This window comes from Nannospalax galili, unplaced genomic scaffold, assembly GCF_000622305.1.
Source record: "Nannospalax galili isolate Female #2095 unplaced genomic scaffold, S.galili_v1.0 scaffold229, whole genome shotgun sequence".
Lineage (NCBI taxonomy): Eukaryota > Metazoa > Chordata > Mammalia > Rodentia > Spalacidae > Nannospalax > Nannospalax galili.
In genome coordinates, this window is record NW_008360328.1 from 2,633,635 (window position 1) to 2,652,636 (window position 19,002).

General features: G+C 43.8%; 1 protein-coding gene across 1 annotated transcript in view; it reads left to right on the forward strand.

The window, feature by feature from the left end:
- The first annotated feature begins 2,525 nt into the window (after positions 1-2,525).
- Tecta (tectorin alpha) overlaps positions 2,526-19,002 on the forward strand; it is a 79,909-nt gene continuing 63,432 nt past the window's right edge. The window contains exons 1-7 of the mRNA XM_008826017.3: positions 2,526-2,696; positions 3,917-3,981; positions 7,190-7,323; positions 9,853-10,140; positions 13,661-13,798; positions 14,196-14,361; positions 18,526-18,938. Of these exons, the coding sequence (XP_008824239.1) occupies positions 3,918-3,981; positions 7,190-7,323; positions 9,853-10,140; positions 13,661-13,798; positions 14,196-14,361; positions 18,526-18,938 (1,203 nt within the window). The 5' untranslated portion in view covers positions 2,526-2,696; position 3,917. The remainder of the gene's footprint in view (positions 2,697-3,916; positions 3,982-7,189; positions 7,324-9,852; positions 10,141-13,660; positions 13,799-14,195; positions 14,362-18,525; positions 18,939-19,002) is intronic.

The window sequence follows — 19,002 nt, forward strand, 5'->3', positions numbered from 1 at the left end:
TAACTACAAATATATATATATAATTTTATATATACATTTTGAATATACATAAATATGTATATTGAATCATATACATATGTGTGTATATAATAACTTATATATGATTTTTTCCACCTACGCCCTGATTTTACATAATAGAATTGCTTCCCATGAGTACCTGACAGAGTCTCTGTCACTCAACAGGGCTCTCTGAACAAAACCTCTCCAATAGGGAGTCTTGTTTTGGGTGGAATGTGCTAGGTCATCGTACCATCATTTTGCCTAGTCACTGGTAAGGTGTAGACAGGTGCCACTGGGCCGGGTGCTGAGGCTGAGTGTGAAAAGCAAAGAGCTACCTGCTGCTGTTCAACTATGCGGGCTCTCACTTTTTAAAAATTTGGAGACAGGGTCTCTTGCATCCTGGGCTGGCCTTGAGCTCACCACATAGCTGAGTTTAATCTTGAACTCCTGAGCCTCCTAGCTCTATTCCCGAGTGCTAGGATACAGGCATGCATCACCACACCCAGTTTGTGCAGTGCTAGAGACTAAACCCAGGGCACTGTGCATGCTAGGCAAGCACTCTACCACCTGAGCTATATCCCCAGCCCTCACCTCTCTCTTGAAGGGGATCTGCCAAGGTGTCTCTGGCCCGTTACAAGCAGTAGCTACACCATTTCATAATAGCTCAAATCTAACCATCTCTTTCACTGAAAAGGTATAAGAAACTTAAAGAACACAACAGAAACATTGTGTGTGCAACACCTATTCTATTTGCTTTCAGGGAAATTCATTTGTGCTTGCTTCTTTTATTTGCAGGATCTTTCCTCTTGTCTAACAAGCAGCATCCATCTATACCCCCAGTCTAAATCCTGACAGGATTCTTTACATACCTCACACTTTCAACCAAACAAGTCTTGCCATGAAAAGTCTTTTGTTATTTCTCCATCTCAGACCTCTGCGTGTAGAACCCAAGCATGCCCTCACTGACCAGCTTCCAGCCATCAGCCAGAATGGCTGCTTCTCAAGCACCCGGTGCTCACTAGTTGCCAGATACCCAAAGTCTTGTTCATGTGTGCTGCCATCTTCTGAATCTGGTGCTACCCAGATGGTGCCTGACCTGGCAGACATCATGCCTCAAGAAGGGTCAGGCCTTTAATACGGGTCAGAAGGGCTAAGATAGAAATAGCCTCAGGTCCTTGAAAAAAAGGAGCCCGCAGCCATCAGTTTATGTTACCAGCTGTGTTTTAAGACCCTGCTATTTTGCCTCCAAACATTTAGGTTTGATGACTGGACTAAAACTTTAATTAGTTCCGGGCAGGAATATGCTTCTTTAGGTGAGTCTTAGACTTGAATTTAATTTCATTTTACACAGGCACCTAAAAAAACTACATCTTCTGTTACATAAATATGTGCCTTTTGGAAGAAAGGAGCCATTTGGCATCTGTAAGTGGATCTATGGGGAGGGGTTGCATTACCAGTGAAAGAATAAATGTATTGTGTAAAACCTACTGAATTATCACAGGTTTGGGGGAAAAGATTGGATAAACTATAGCAAAAGTTTAGTTCTCCAAATACTCTTGTCCATTTTAACACAACTTCCCCAAAGCTGGAATGATTTCCTTTCATTTTTGGTACAGACATTTCAAAGCCCAGCCAAAGAAAAATTTGGACTAATTTAAAATTCCCATTGATTTACAACAGAACCTTGTCTGCTGCATCCAAGTTAGTTTTTTTTAGAATTTTGCTTTGACTATTTTAAATAGCGAACTTAGTTTACGCAGCAGTGGTTGCCTGTTCACTGGAAGCCTGTACGTATCACATGGAACCCAAGTTTACTTTGTTGGCAATGCCTTCTAAAGTCCTACTTAACATTTTCATCAGGAGGGGTCTGTGCCCGCCTCTTCCTGTGAAGACCCACCAGGGCATCGGCCTGTCCTGGGCATGGTTCCCCTTTCCTCACTCAGTTTTGCCTGGGAAGTGCTTTGGCCTATCCCAGAACACAGCGGTGTGTGAATCTGAGAGGACAGAAAGAATAAAACCTTGAAAAGTTTGGGAAAGTTTCTTTAAATACTTCATGCATACCTGTAAAAAAAAAAAAAATGCAGAGTAGAGCTTATCTGTGAACAGATTTTTTAAAAAAAATAAGTAAGAAAGAAAAGACTTCAGTAGAAAACCAACTTCATTTAAATGTTGAGGGAGCAGCTTTGTTGAGCGTTTTAATCCCATGCCTGAGGATGCTAATTCTGTAATGTTATACACTTGCCTTCTTTTGGGTACAAAGAGAGAAGGGGGGTTTCTTTTGTGTTTTTTCAGTGCAAAGTGATTCCGATCAGAAAGAACCAAGGTTTCAGCTCCAAGTACCTGACATTTCCATCTGAATCTACTTTTTTCTTTTTAAAGTGGGTGGAGGGAAGAGGTCTAGTTTTTCAGGAAAAGAACCTTTCTACACAATCCTGAAACTGATCTTTAGATTCACTTTTCCTTAATCAATAGAAAACAACTTGATTGCAACTCAACACTTACCCGACTCTGGTGCAGGACTAACTGAATGTTTGGTTTTAAGAGTACGGGATTCAGACATCATTTCAGGAATCAGAAATAATTGGCAACGAGTTGAGGAGAACTGACATGAATTCTTGTTGTACCTAATTTTTCCTGGTTCACCAAGATTTGGCTTTAATACTTCTGACTCAATTCTTCCAGTCTCTACAGAACAGGTTAGTGCCATTTTTCATAAATACAAATATCTTAATGAATCGTCTTTACTGCTCTCTGCACTGTTTCCCTAAGGGCTCAAGTCTGAAGCTTGTAAGGCACCTGCCTCTGCTAGAACTCTGTGTGATCTCTGCTGAAATCCTAGCACCATGTTCAGCAAAACTGACTAGTATTTAATATGTGCTTGAGATTTCAGTGTGCATACCCAATGACTGAAGATTTATCATAAAAACTCTCACAGGAGTAAGTCATTGCTTCTTCGTGAAAATTTGGCTGATGAATTCTGATAGTCCAAATGATAAGAGGAGGGTGTTTATTTTTAGGAATGCTGTCAGAAGCACATTTCCTGGTCTAGTCCTACACTTTGGTTCTCATGCGGGTGTATGTTGAACTTGGAGCTTGTGTGAGTGTTTGCATCTCAGCTTTACAGAACAGCGCAGACCGTCCACGTTCATAACAGAGGGTAAAGCCACCAGCTCAACTGATTGTAAATTAACATGCAAACAAATTCAGTTTTGTGAGGTTCCTTTTCTAATTAACTTGCTGTAACTAATGAGTTGCTTGTGTGCTGAGTTCTATTTCTGTTGTATTTCCAAGGAGCCACCCCAGTGCGCTAGTTTTTAATTACTAAAGTAGCTATTATTCATTTGGCTATGGGATGTCAGTAGACAAGTCAGACAACCTGTGTGAGTCTGGTCAGTAAAATCATGGATTGACTCCATATCATTGAGAAAGGATGATATGCTCTAAATTCCCCTACCTAGAGAAACACATGGTCTTTTAACCAATGTTTCTTTGTTCCTGATGGAGAGAGTCCTTGTGAACATTAAGAGAGTTGGGTTTTACAGAGGACAGTCCCAGAAACCCGTTCTGGGACCTGCATCTTTTGAGTTGGGTGCTGTTTTTCAGTGCTTTATCAGATGCAGGGCAGACACCTTTTCTTTGCTCCTTGTAGCTAGCTTTACTTCCTGTGAACTCCCTGACAACCTGCACTTCCAAACGGCCGTCTTCTGGGGGTCTACACTGTTTACCAAGTGTTGAACTTAGAAGGACCTGCCAGCCTTCAGGGAATTTCAACCAACTCAGAACGATTGATGTTGTGATGTGAATGTGTTCTATGATGATTATGATGTGTCTTGGGATTTGCCACCAAACACACCTGGTAATCTATTTACTCTGGCAAGCTGGGGATTTTTTTTTCTTTTTCTTTTTAAAATTCCAGGATGAATTATTCATCATTACTTAGAATTTGGGTCTCTTTCATCTTCGCACTTGTACGGCACCAAGGTGAGTACCACAGAGTTCCATAAAGCTCTTGATTAGCATGCTCTTGAATTTATAAAGAGACACCTTTGTTGGAATCATAATTGTAAGGGCAGCTGTACATGTGTCTGCGAATACAACAAGAAAAAATGTAAATTGAATTCTGTTGTCAAGGGTAAAATACATTACCTTTGGATGATGTTCACTTGATTCTCGCTTTTTCTTACTTAACTTCAACCCAAGTTTGTATATACTAAAGAAATTCTGTAAAACAATTCACACTATTCTATTGAAAATATAGAGAGTAGAAGAGTGTGTGTACCCCCTGCCTGATCACTGGTCCCCATTTAGGCAGTTAGCTTGTACTGGGGATTTAAAGAGTATTCTTATTTTAACACCAAGTTATGAAGTTGCAATAGCCCTTGTATTGGTGACTTGTGTATCAGGGACCTATGACATCTAACGCTAGAAGGAAAATAAGCCAATTAACTCCCTCAGCCTCCATGATTCCTTCTTTTCCCACTTTAGAGAGTGAACGGACACATGTATATTTCTTCCTACTGTTGTTTATGGAGTTTCAGATTAGAAAGATGGTATAGTCAACATGCATCTTGAGCCTTTAGGCTAATACACATTTTTAGTTTGCAGGTTCGTTTGTTAAGTTCAGTTGCTGCATGGTTCCAAGTCTTTGATGAGCTGCTTCTTTAAAACCATGTGCAACCCATGATTCACCATGAGGGAATTGAGTAGTTACAATGTGCAACCCATGAGAAACACTAGTGTGGTAGCACCACAATAATCCTACCGACTCCACCTCATCCCAAGTAGTGCATTTTCTTTGGTGAACAAAACACTAGAGACATAATTATATTTACTGTATAATTCCCCCTTAGAGCAGGCATGGGCAGGGATGTTCTTTCTGTTGCTAACTCTCATACCCTTGATAGGCCTCGCTGCTAACAGTTACATTACATTTTCAATAGTAACAGCTTCTCAGATGGAAGCTACTGTAGTTTAAGATGACTCCCTTTTATTAAGTGCCCTATTGTATTCAACAAGTATTTATTGAATATATAAAAATTTTTTGGTCTTTTTGAGACAGGGTCTGCCTGTAGCCCCAGTGGGGCTGTAACTCTCTATGTAGACCAGGGTGGTCTTGATCTTATAGAGATCTGCCTGCCTCAGTCTCCAGAGTGCTGGGATTAAAGGTGTGCACTACCATACCTGGCAAGATATACAATTAGATGTACCTATTTGTTTTGTATTATTCTTAAGACTTTTAACTATTTCCTGTTTGAAATCACAGACTTGTCAATATCACTCATGAAGCAAAGACTGTTGGAACATGCCTCAGATTTGAAATACAGAGAAGTCAGGAGCAATCTCCATGGTCAATATTTCCTGTCTTCAAAGAGGGGTTTTGATTGTTCCTTCCCTAGGAGAGATTGGCCAATGCTGTCCAAAATACCAGTTAACCTTCCCATGAAGATGATTAGAATGCCCCAATCTTTGCCCTCTTCTAGACTTGAGCACTACTCCTAAAAGGTTCCTTATGAAGGAAAAATCTACAGGACTCTGCTCATATCAGTAATTCACAGAAGCCTATCAGCCTTTAAATTTAATAATCACTTGTGTTTACTGTCATAATGGGGATTGTAAAGAATTTCTTTTAAAGTTCCTTATCTTGTAGGAATTTGCAATTTGTTACTATTATGTCAAAAGGCATATTAGAAGATCCTTTTCAACTACTGATTGTGATATCAAACATGGCTCATGAGCTGAGTGCTCCTGGGATTAAACCAGCGACAGTACCTCCTACAGGTTAAAATTTGGTCGTGTTCCCAGAACAAGGCATGTATGCTAATGACTGGACTAGTTTTCCCTGTTCCCATCTGATTCTGTCCCTCAAAAAGAGATCAGCCCTTTATCCACCAGACCTGCCCCTGGTCCTCACTCCAGAACCAGGGAGCTGGTCCTTTGCCTGGCACTGCAGGGCTGTTCACTGTCCACTCCGCACACTCCTTTTCACAGGCCGTTGTCTGCTCACTAAAAGATTCCCAGAGGAGGAGGACCGGCCCAGGCTAGTTGTTCTCCATCCTATCAGCTCCATCAGTGCAGAGCAGGGACTTTCCCAGGGAGAGGACAGACGCGAGACTGGGTGTCAGCCTCTGGATGGCCGTGAGCAGGTACTTAAGAGCTGTGGCCATTGTCCAACATCAGCTGCCGCCCCCTGAAAATTACAGATAAACTTTCAAAAGGTGGAAAAATATTCTGTTTTCCAACTTTCATTCAAAAGAAGAACAGAGGCAGAAAAAAGAGACACCTGACATGTGGATGTCATAGGTGCAATCACACTTGGTCCTCTGTAATGTGGGCCCTGGGGACAATTGTCTCATTGTTCCCACTAGTCTGGGCCACTCCTTGCAAGAGTTTGCATGGGAAACTTTGGAGAAGGGAGGCGGTGGCACTCTCCCAGGAGGGGCCTATGTGATGACTCTCACCTTTGACCTAAGGTTCAGGAAGAACACTGTCTCCTCTCCACAGAGTTCTCCAGGGCCCCACCTCCCTCTGCAGAAGGATTCCATATCTGCCTTTTGTGAACCGAGCTGGGCAGAAAGCCTAGGGCCAGACTCAGTCAAAGCAGTTACTACCAACCCTCTCCTGCTTTTGTGCTGATTCCAACTATTATTAACTTCTGGACTCTGCTAGCTTCTGCTATGTGACAAGAGGGAAGGGACCCTTGGGGACAGCTGCCGCCACTGTTATAGTAAGCAGTAGAACCCTCGGGTTAGGAGCATGCCCCACGGTTTCAGCCATCATCTCATCTCTCTACCTGGTCATCTAATCAAGAGGCAAGCAAGCCTTCCTCAGCCATGCCAGGCCTAGCAGCTACCTCTTAGTACTCTGATGCTCCAGGTACCCATGGAGGGACAACCTTCCAGCTTATTGCCACCACTGGTCTCTCCAGTACATGAACACATGGGAATAAAACACACAGATGCACAGGTCTTTGTTTCAAGCAGTGATGGTGCCCTTCCCATTTGCTCCTTTCCGTGATGCAGAAGATTATATGCACAGGTTTAGAATGAGTGGAAAAGCTGTCTGACTTTCCTATAGTTTGTAAACCCTACTCACAGACACTGCCTTTAGTGGGTGGGAGAGAAGTAGCTTGCCAAACGGAAGAGGCAGCTGCCATCTGACCTATCTATCTAACCACTGTCTCTCTTGACAGCTCAGCCCAGGGAGCTCATGTATCCATTTTGGCAAAATGACACCAAAACCCCTAAAGTTGACGATGGGAGCTCATCGGAGATTAAGTTGGCCATCCCTGTTTTTTTCTTTGGCGTTCCTTACCGCACCGTCTATGTAAGTGGAGAAGCAGGGGCTGCTCCGGGTGGCTCTCCCTTTTGTTTATCATTAAGGAAAGCATTTTAAATGCCCTCTTTGGGGGCTCTGGGAATAGAGGATTTATTGGCAGCCAAAATGACAGGTTCTGAGATTTCATGAGCTGATGGGTTTTATGATTAAGAAAGTCAAAGGTATATTTAATGGCTAATGTTCATAGGAGAGGAGTACACAGGGCAATAAATTGCCTTTGTGGGTGATTAAACACGGAAGTGAAGCAGAGGCCCCAATGCTATGAACATTGCTTCTGCTACTCGACAAGATAAAAAGATACAATGAACCATGATAGGAGCAGTATAATTTTTCTCCCCCTTCTGGGGGTGTGAAAAGTTTAGACATCTGCTCTTCTTGGGCTTCCTACCAATTTGAAGCAGAGCTGGAGCATAGGAGAGGGGTAATCAATGATTGCAGAAAAGTTGTTTGCAAAATTGGCCCCTCTCCTTGGGTCCATAGCTACACCAGAGGGTCCCGTTGTCAAGCCCTTGTCAGGAAATGGTTCCATTAGCTGTCAGAGCTCTCCTGGGCACCTGCATTCTCAGGTTGTTTTTATTATTGTTGTTGTTGTTATTATTGAGGTTGCTGCCTATGAGGCTGTGGTTTAGAGCAGCTGAGCTTGTCTATCTCTGTCTGTGGACTGAGGGAGACATAGGCAGACTCCACCACATTTGACCCTGTTGCATGTCCTGCCCTGGAGGAATAAACAAATGAGATCTAGAGCACCTCCACCTCTGCATCTGAGCCTGCTGCTCCCTCAGCTTCTGGCGTACAGCTAGAAAATCATCCCCTCTTCCACTGTGCTACCTAACCAGTAGCTATGACCTAACCAGGAGCCCCGAAATACATCCCCCCATCTCCTGTCACTTCCCAGGCCCCACCCCAGCTGACTCAGAAACTCAGGGGAGGGAGCCTAGTACTACGTTAATACTATCTACTTTAATAAACTCTCTAGGTGACTCTGATGTCCACAAAAGTCTGAAAACCACTGATCTTAACCACTGAATATAATCAAAACACATGTGAGTCACTGCCAGCTTCCTCCAGGAGCCAGTCTGTGTGTTTTAATTACACCTGGTTCTCCCTAGCAAACACATGGCTCTGGCATCCTGCCATGCTTTTTATACTCTCCCCACAGTGGGGCCTCCCTGGTCTGTGTCTGTGGTAGCTGACTCTGAGTTTTGAAGTACACTGACCTGCTTTTGGAGGCAAGAGAACAGGACTCCCATCCTGGAGGTTTCCCAGGCCTCCAGAGCAAATGCACTTAGTTAACGTTCTCTTTCTCCTCCATTGCACAGAGTCACAGAGTTGAAGAATTCTTGGCCTTGCAGAAGGACAGACTGTAGTTTGGGACAGAATTAGTTGAAGATAAATTGTGCCCTGAGTCTCTAGCACTTTGAGTAGCACAGTCCTCTGGGTGTTCTCTGTTACTTGAAGAAAACAGGCTCCTGATACCCCTCTAGCCAGGCCATCTTACACTCCAGACTGTACAGGCTTGCTTCTAGCCCAGGTACAGAACCCTTCTGGATGGGATTGGGGTTGCTGTTAATGTCTACTGTGTTATTGATTGATAGGACTATAACAAACAATTAGATATAGAGGGCAATCTTCCCTAGGTTTTCTCTATCCAGGAATTGCAAGTATTCCCACCACAGGTGTTTCCGCTGCTAAAGTCATATAAGCCACTGGCTTAAATCAATTTCTCTCAGACACACGATTGATTCCAGGTCTCTTGTGAACTGAGGGAACATACTGCTGCCGTGAGGGTTGTGTCATTTCCTGAGTTTACTAAGCCATTTACAAATCATGAAGAAGTAGCATGTCTCAATTTTAATGCAGAGATTGTACAAAGAAGCTATCAAATTACAACAACCAAAAAATGGAATTAGGCTTCTGTAGGTCTTAACCTTGTCCTTGTTAAGTGAGGAAATGATTGTGATAGCTGTAGAAGTCTTTTTAATGTCTCACCCAGAGCATGATATGGCTCATCCTGAGATCTAAGCATTTGATTCATCTTTCTCCGACGCTCCTCTTTCGTCATAAAATAGGAATCGAGGTGTAGTAGTAAACTCAATAATTCAATTCAACTTTGTTTTTACATTTTTATTTCCTGTCTATTTTACATCTGTGACTCTGAATGAAACTGTTTTTATTGCTGCTATTGTACACACACACACACACCACTACACACCCCCTCCCAACTCAGTAGCATTTGATGAATGCAAATAAAGATAGGACAGAGAACATGAAAATGAGACTTATTATTAATAAGAAATGAAACTGACTACAAATTGAAAGTGAAAGAAAACCAACAAGTGTATCTGGGAATAAACCAACCTCCTCATTTGAACAATGGGAGCTGATGTTTAGGGGTTCAAAGTCAGGAATGTAAAAGTCCTCTCATTCATGGGATTAGGCAAATGTTTGTCTTGGTTTGTGACTTTGAGGTTGCCTTGGTTTCAAATCCACTGTATGAAACCTCTCTTATTTTTGTAGGTCAATAACAATGGTGTTGTTTCCTTCAATGTGCTCGTGAGCCAGTTTACACCAGAGTCCTTTCCCCTGACTGATGGGAGGGCCTTCATTGCTCCGTTCTGGGCAGATGTGCACAATGGAATTCGAGGCGAGATCTATTACAGAGAGACCATGGACCCTGTCATCTTGAAAAGAGCCACCAAGGACATCAGGAAGTACTTCAAAGACATGGCAACCTTCTCTGCCTCTTGGGTTTTCATTGTGACGTGGGAGGAAGTCACATTTTATGGAGGCAGCAGCACCACACCTGTAATCATTCAAATTTTCCATTTTCCACTTCGTCTCCTGACATCTAATTCTTGTCCATCCTCACTATCGTGCAGGAGTCTAATTGGTAGAGCTGAGGAATGTCAGTTCACTTGAGTTAAACTAATGGGTCTTGCCACCCACTTTCCAGGAAACACAGGGAACTATCAGAGTGAACCAGTCCAGTCAGCTGTAATATTTCAGATGTGTCACTCCGATCACAATTCATTACAAATGTCTGAAAAGAGCTCTCAACAATATTCTTGGAGTAGGTAGAGTTCTATTTTTCTAGAGAGTGGTTGTTGCATGGAGACCTGTTTCGGGCCACATGATTAGAGATGTAGGGAGGGATTCAAAAGCTGTTTTCTCCAGCCAGAGGCACAAATGTTTCTCACCATTGATTATTTCCCTTTTCCCCTCCGTAAAATCTGGTAGCAAGAGAAAAGTAGGGTGCCGGATTTGGGCACAAATGACCTGGCTCGTTTTATTATGTTATGACATTTTTTTTTTTATTGTGACCAAGGATGAAATGATTCATATTTGATGTTAATTAGAGTGGGCAGTTAAAACATTTCCTGAATAAAGTTTCAACATCTGCTCCAAAATCCCAAATGAGCAGTCAAATAAAAGTCAAATAAGAAAGATTATCACTGGCATTATGATGGAGATAATCAACTTTCTACATAAAGGGACAGAACTGCAGTTTTCATGAGAGCCTGAGGCTTGTTTGGGTGACCATGACAGTGGATTTTTGAAATAGCAGACGCATGCATCTTCAACGACATAGTGTTCCAATAAGCAAAGATACTAAAAAATCTGTCCTCCTCTTTCTTAGAATTATTTCTAATTCCATCTGTTTTCCGATTTTCTTGGCAATGAGTCCGTTGTTTAGGGGTGGAACAGAGAGATTCTTGTGTTAAAGGGAGAGATTGGAAAGTGCTGGTCTTGCAATCTGCAGCTGCCATGCAATGTGCACATTGTGTTTTAGCACTGTCTGGCCAGAGCATTGCGAAGCACTTTATTGCTGAGAGGCCCTACAGAACAGAAAGGCACAAGTCTAAACAGCAGATGCACTGGCTAGAAATAACCTCTAAAGAAGCACACATTTCCTTGTGCCATGTTATGGATTGCTATATGGGATGTGATATGTCCTTTAAGCCGCATATCTTAAAGTGTTAGAATTCAGGGTGCCAGCAATCGATAAATTTTAGTGTCAGTGAAGGGCGTGGGGGAGAGAATAAATGCCCATCAAATGATAACCACTATTTTCCCCCCAAAACTTTCATTGGCTGTGAAAATGGCAATATAATTTAAGGCCTTTCTGGTTTGTGCTTTGGAGTGAGTTTCTGGAGTGAGACCTCTTTCTCTGAGGAAACCTTGAAGCACTTTGAGGTTTTTTGAGAAAAACAAAAATGATGGGTTTCTGTAGGGTGACAAAGGTGTCCATCCCTACCCTTGAAGTGGACTCACCTACTCTACACAAGAACACTGATCATCAGACTAACTGAGTTAGACAGATCTTTTATTGGGAGACATGTCATGGAATCCCAGTAGAAAAGGAATAGATGTGTTTTTCTTGAAGGAAAGAGAACCAGTATTTACTGAGGGTTTACTATATTCCCAGCCCTGTTTTTTTTTAATTCCCACAAAAATATGTTCTGCAAGTGCTATCTATATCTATTTTCAAGATGACAAGAATAAGGACTTGAGCTGTCTAAGAAACAAAGCCAAGATTCACACACAGTCAGCTGGCTGGCTTCTAGACACTTTCTTCAGCTGTGTTCTCCAGGTGTCATGGGAAATTCTCCGAATTCTTAAAAAACAAAGCTGCTCAAAAACAGATCTAGAAAAGTCTTAAAATGAATATTGAAGAAATACACATGTATAGGGGTGAGTGGGAGTGAGAGCAGGTGGGGGTGAACATGTGTGCATGTATGTGTGTGACATGCTCAGGTGTCATTGGGATGGCTGATTGGCTGAGGGTGACTTCTAGGGTGAGAAGCAATGTGACTTCTAGGGTACAAACAGTGAATTCTGGTATTTCAAATGTAGTTTTGGTAGAAGAAATTCACTTCTGAAGGAGGATCGTGGTCTGGATTCTGCTTTAATCATTGTATGACCTTGACTTTGCACCTGTCCTTTGAACCCAGCCCTGATAGTGACCTTCTAGCAATCTTGAGTGTACTGCTCATTAGTCTCTGTGTCCCACTTTCCTCTTTTGTAAAATGGGCCCAAAGAGTGAAGGCATATACCTGCCAACTCTATCATCCACGCCATCAGTTGTGGCGGGCACAGAGCCCTAAGGAGGCTTTCCTTTACAAAAAGGGCTTTTCTTTATTTACTCTGGCACCCCTCCCTGGGACTGTCTAGAATGGGCTCCCAAAATCTTCCACCTCAGTCTGATTACACATGATAGGAATGTGGGTTTTCCTCTGCATCGGACAGAGTGTTAACTCGGATGATATCAGGCAGCTGGGAAAAGGGCTAGGTTTGAATAGAAAAAGGTCAATGCAGCCTCTACTTTTAATTCTATCCTGATTTGCTTTTCCTGAAAGCTTGAATCCAGGGGTGGGGATTAAGAAGGGGAAATGGTAAAGGCCAGCATCTGCTGCAGTTTACATCTGAGAAACATTTGCAAGGTTTGTTTAGAGGTATATAACATCTCCATCCTAAGTTTAAAATTAAGACAGCATGTCATGACAGTGCTCTGAGAGACAGACTGGGAAGTCTGGCTGCAATCCCAAGCCCCATGGCGGGCCACTGAAATTTCCTGCAAATCTTTTCCCTTAGTCCTCAGTTTTCTTAGTTGTAAGATGGAATGGGCCCAGAGCATCACTCATCTTAGCTTTGGTCTGAGCTACAGCTGAGCGCTAAGATTTTTACAGATGGAAAGTAATGCACAAATGCTCAATTAGAGGAACAATTTCTTCCACAAAGTGCTTCTTAAAAATCACTTCCCACTTCCATTTTAAAAATGGGAGACATCTCGTCGAGACTAGAGACGTTTTCCAGGAACAGAGAGAGGACCATTTCCAGAGGACCATTTTAATGGTACAGAGGAGCCCTCGCTCGCTCACCGTGCCCTTCCCACCCTACCCAACCCACCCTGCTGTGGGAACAGGTATTTGCCATCGCTGGCCTTTCCTGTAGTTTGTTCTCGTGCTGCCATCTATCGGCGCTCGCAGGTTATTGTACGCTCAGCCCTGGCCTCTCAATCTTCTGTCTCGGTCCAAACCGGGGAGATACGAAGGGGGTGGCGGTGCGGAGCGCTGAGTCAGACTCCAGGTTTATCTCAAGCAGTTTCTCTTTTAGATGCACAATCCCACACGTCTTTCTTTTTCCCCACTGGAGGCGAGAACAGATTCCGAGAGTGAGGGCTGGGCTGCAAAGCAGCTTGGAGTTGCTTGGGGGTAGGATGGAAGGTAGAAAGAAACATGGTGGATGCGTGAGGTAAAGGGCGCCACCACAGGGGCAAGGACCTCCTGGGAACACGAGTCATGAGCTTGTCCTGCTCATTCTGCAGGTGAACACCTTCCAAGCAGTGCTGGTGTCTGATGGCTCCTACACCTTTACACTCTTCAATTACTATGAAATCAACTGGACCACTGGGACAGCCAGTGGTGGTGACCCCCTGACGGGCCTTGGAGGGGTGATGGCACAGGTAGGTGGTTCTGCACATCGCCCTGCAGATTTAAATAGCAGCGCTCCCAGCTTGCATTGCTCACCATCAGCATCCTGGACAGTCCTGCCAATGGCTTTGATCTAGAAAAACATATCTGATCTTGTCGACTAGGGGGCTAACCTTGCCCATCTTTGATACTTGATCTGAGTATAGGTTGAACTAGGCAGCCCTTTTGCACTTTGGATGGTGGTGGCCCCAGGGAGTCCTAGGAAAAGGAGTCTCTTACTTCCAAGTGTGATGAATTCTGAAAATGAAGTAGAGTCGCTAACCAATAGGGATGGTGCATGTGCTCAAAACGTCTTTTTTTTTAATCTTTGTTTGTTTGTTTGTTTGTTTGTTTTGTTTTGTTTTGTTTTTGTGTGTGTGTGTGCTCCAGGCAGGATTTAATGGTGGAAACCTCACGAATTTCTTCAGCCTTCCGGGGTCAAGAACCCCTGAGATTGTAAATATCCAAGAGACCACAAATGTCAATGTTCCAGGCCGCTGGGCGTTTAAAGTTGATGGGAAGGAAATTGACCCGGCCAATGGCTGTACCTCCAGGGGTAAAGTGTTTCCTCTTTTCTCTGACCGAGCAGGGTTGGTTTCCTTTTGACTGACAGGCGAGCTTTCCAGCCACGGGGGCGGACTCTTCCTGATGCCTTACTCTTTTGACATCTCTCAGCTGCCTGATGGAGATCAAGGTAATTTTAGCATGCGCATTCATCACCCAGGAAGCTGAAACTGCATGTGGTTCTCTTCTGAGCCCTTGCCTGGGGTGTGAGCGCAGCTACCAGTTTGGACGCTCTCCAAAATGAACCAGGACCTTGAGTGATTTCTCAGCCAGATGGACAGAAGGGAGCCCTCCTGTCTCACATTATTTTTGTTGTTGTTGTTCTCCCTTTACGATTCTCTCCTATCTTTACTCTTGCTCTGCCATCTGCACTTTGTAGATCCACAGGAGTGGGCGAACTTGGAGCGTCGCCAAGTCCCTAGCATGGAAAATCAGTACTTCCACATACCACGAAAAAAGAAAAAGTAGCAGTCTTTAGGGTAGCTTCTAAAATCCTCCCCGAAGAAGCAAGACATGGGTGGGGGGGGACTTGGAGAAAATCAAGGCTACTTTAGGCCCCTGTGAACAGGCTGGAGTTTCTTTGGGCTTGGTGGGCTTTCTTTACATTCCCATCCAAAGTGTGGAGCCTTCTCTCATTTGTCAAGATCTCTTTGGATATGCAAAATAACCCTGAGGTCTTTCAGGAACATCCCCATGTGTCGATTCCTGCCCTTATGTGTTTGAAAGTATTCAAGAAACAGGATTTCTGCTAATGTTTCTGCATCTAGGAATAGAGGCTACAGGAATAAGAAGCAAGAAATTGTTTATCCACATCCCCAGCAACCCATCCATCTCCCCCCATCTGTCTCTGTACGTATCTAGCCATTCCCCTATCAACTCCCCCTCTCCCCCATCCATCCATTCCCCTGTCTACTATTCCTCCATCTATCTATCACATACCTCCTGTTTGTCCACTTGTATCAACTCCCCCTCTCCCCCATGCATCCATTCCCCTATCTGTCTACTATTCCTCCATCTATCTATCACATACCTCCTGTTTGTCCACTTGTCCGCCAAGCCATCTATCTGCCCGTTTCATCTTTCCAAGGAACATTTTGAGAACCTCAATGAGCCCTTGATACTTTTCAGGTGACAGGTGATGGTGGTATAGTTGCACAGGACAATACTATGATAGAAAAATAGACACAAGAACAATAGTGGCACAATGTGGCACACATAGTAGACACCAGTGCAGGGTATCGTGGAAACACAGGAAGAGTTGGGCAGTGTTTCCAAAGCTGTAAGAAACTTTTGGAATGGGATGAGGAGGTCTCTCCTCCTCAGATGGAAAACATGGTCTGCATGTTTTGCTGCCTCGAAAGACCTCAGTCCTCTCTCTCGACCCAACTTCAATGACTTAATATACAGAAAAGCCATATCATGTGGTCTGAAGCACCCATGCCCTCTGCTCTTCCCCTACCCACTACTTACCAAACCTTTGCTTTTGCCCTAAAGGAAGGTCATGTGTGAAGATGTCCTGCTTGGGCATCCCTTCACTTTGAACTCTGTGAAGTCCTCCAAATTCATAATAGAAAGTGTTTTGGAGCTAAGCAGGTATTTAACTGGATAGGAAAGGATCTAGTCTCCAAGATCCTCAGGATGTTTCAGATTGTCCCTCTTCCCTTGTGGCGTGTCAATAGGGCATTATTTACAATCCTTGGGAGACACTGCCCCTTGCCTCATCTCTCTCCTCTTTATCAGAGCCTGAGATGCTCCAGACTCTCATCCAAGCAAGGCAGAGCTCACTGACTGTGGACTGCAACTTAAGTGCCCAGTGACAGCCTCTCACCCGAGTCCAAGAACGAAACACTGTGATAATGGCTCGCAGAGCTGTGGAGATGGACGGATGCCAGCTGTGCACAACGTCCCCACTCTGCTTCCTTCTTTCCCTCCTGAGTTATGTGTTGGAGTTTCATAGGCAGGACAAATTCAACATCCCAGTATGGACTGTTGTGCATTTTTATGTGCCACTGGACGTATATCAATCTAATGAGATTAGGATTTGGCCTGGGTTACAGCAGGGGATGTGGTTCCATAGAGCTGGCTTATTAAATCATCATTTCACAAACAAAATTATCACAGAGAGTCTACCTTTTGGTACAAACCTCCTCTATTCAAAGACACTTTACTCTCATTTATTGGAAGCCTGAAAATGCAGAGATTGGAAATGATTCTGAATGGAAGCTCCCATAATGTATGCAACCTTGAACTAGTGCCAGAGTGTTAGAGGATTTAGGGCCTGTTTTAAGGGCTGATGCATAGGACCTACTGGGAACATGAATAAATCTATTATCTTGTTTTAGGTGCAATTCTCAACAAGTAGAAGACATAATTGCTTGTTGAGGTATGTTCCTGCTGAACAGATATAGGAAGAACTGTTCCTAGGGCAGCCCTGCTTTGTGCTGGGGTTGTTTGTACACTTGTACAGTTTGTAAGATATTCAGGAATTTTGGTGTTATCATGCTTAGAATTTTTTTGTGTGTGGATATGTCTATGTATATGTGTGTACATGTGGAGGACAGAAGTCAACCTCAGGAACTGTCCACCTTGTTAATTGGAGACAAGGTCTCTCACTGGAACCTGGGGCTTGCCAATTGGGTGAGACTAGCCAGCAAGCTACAGGGATCCACCTGTCTCTGCCTTCTGAGTTCTGAAATTACAAGCATATCACCACAACCAGTTTTTTACACTGGTGCTTAGGACTGAATTTAGGTTCTCATGCATTTTGGCAAGCACTTTACTGAATCACCTCCACAGCTCCTCTTTTGTTTTTGAGACAGGATCTTGTATAGTCCAGGCTGACTTGGAGCCCTCAATCCTCCTGCTTCAGCCTCCCATGTGTATGATATTCAGTTTTAGAAAAATGTGAGAAGCCCTAGCCAGCTCTTTTCAAGCCACATTTACTCCAGGTGCAGCACGTTGTTTATATTTTTTCATATTGTCTTTGATGGGTTCCTGCTCAGTCTTAGTTCACAGATGCTGCTGCCTTGCTTGACGTGTGCTAGTGCCTTTTTAGCACGTGTGCTTCCCACGAGGCAGGAGGGAAACACAGCTCTGTCTACTTTTCACAGATTAGTAAAACTGAGACATGTGCAAGTTAGGTCAGTTGTCTTGGAAGCCGATTCCAGTGTTGACATTGTTAACCAGTTCTCTTGTCTCCGACTCTCACTCAGGACCAAATCACAGTGCCCAACCTGAGACATGTTTCTGTTTCAGTGGAAGACTGCTGTGAACAACTGGCAGATTTCAATGATTTTTCTTTTTCTTTTTTCTCTTTTTGGTGAGCTAGATAATTTATTTAGGAAAATGATTTTAAAGATTAAGTGTCTACCAAATAAATGGTAGTGAATATATATATTTTTAATTAACACATGCGTTAAAGCCATTCCCCTCCCCCACCTCATAGGTGTCTCTTTGACTTAGAATTTGCCAAAAAGTTCACTCCAGTGGATAGAGGGGAGTACTGGATTTGGGCAAGGCCCAGACGTGGAGGAAAGACAACTTCTGTCGGTGCGAGTCCTGCCCAAGCCGCAGCCGTAGGATTTATGAACCATTGAAAGTGGTGTGAAAGAGGTCAACTCTTTCCAGAGTCTTCCCAGGAAGCTGAGATTTGTGCCTGACTTCTGATTTGTGCTATTGACCTTTCAGGGTACACACCACACCCAATGTTGATTGACTGAATTAGCAAATAAACACTGGCATTGCTGAGTTACTTGGCTTTGTTAGGTCTGCTTTTGGAATACCCTCCCTCACATTCCAGAAAAGGAAATGGCTCCTGAGTGTCAGAATCTTTGCCACAGATGAAGGCAATGTGTCTTTCCTTGAATGTAGCTTGCTCACCAGCTGGGGAGTTAACAATGCCAGCAGCTCACACTGGATTCAGATGCACTCAGCTTGGAAGCTTGGCTTCACCACTGAGTTGCAGAGTGATTTGAATGAGTTATTCAGCTGCTCTTAGGCCTTAGTTTCCTCACTTGTCAAATGAGGGTGACAGTTGACAATCCTTACCTGAAAGGGTTTGTGGGATGAGATGGTATGATGAAAGTAAAGCATGTGACCCAGCACCTGGTGCAGAGGGTAAATACTCAGTAAGTTTTGGCTCTGATGTTATTCCCAGGACAGTTCCTTCGGCGAGGGGAGGTATTTTGGGATGACCTGAACTGCACCATTAAGTGCCGCTGTCTGGATTTCAACAATGAGATCTACTGTCAGGAGGCTTCTTGTAGCCCCTATGAGGTGTGTGAATCCAAAGGCAGATTCTTCTACTGCAGTCCCGTGGAGACCAGTACTTGCGTGGTGTTTGGGGAGCCGCACTACCATACCTTCGATGGCTTCCTCTTCCATTTCCAAGGCTCCTGTGCCTACTTGTTGGCCCGACAGTGTCTACAAACTTCCAGCCTTCCTTTCTTCAGTGTGGAGGCCAAGAACGAGCACCGAGGAGGCTCTGCTGTCTCCTGGGTGAAGGAGCTCTCTGTTGAGGTCAATGGCTACAAGATTCTCATCCCCAAAGGAAGCTATGGGAAAGTCAAGGTGAGACCCTTTCCATCCTTCATGGGAGGATGGAGAAACCAGAGATGCTTCAGCTTGGGGAAGG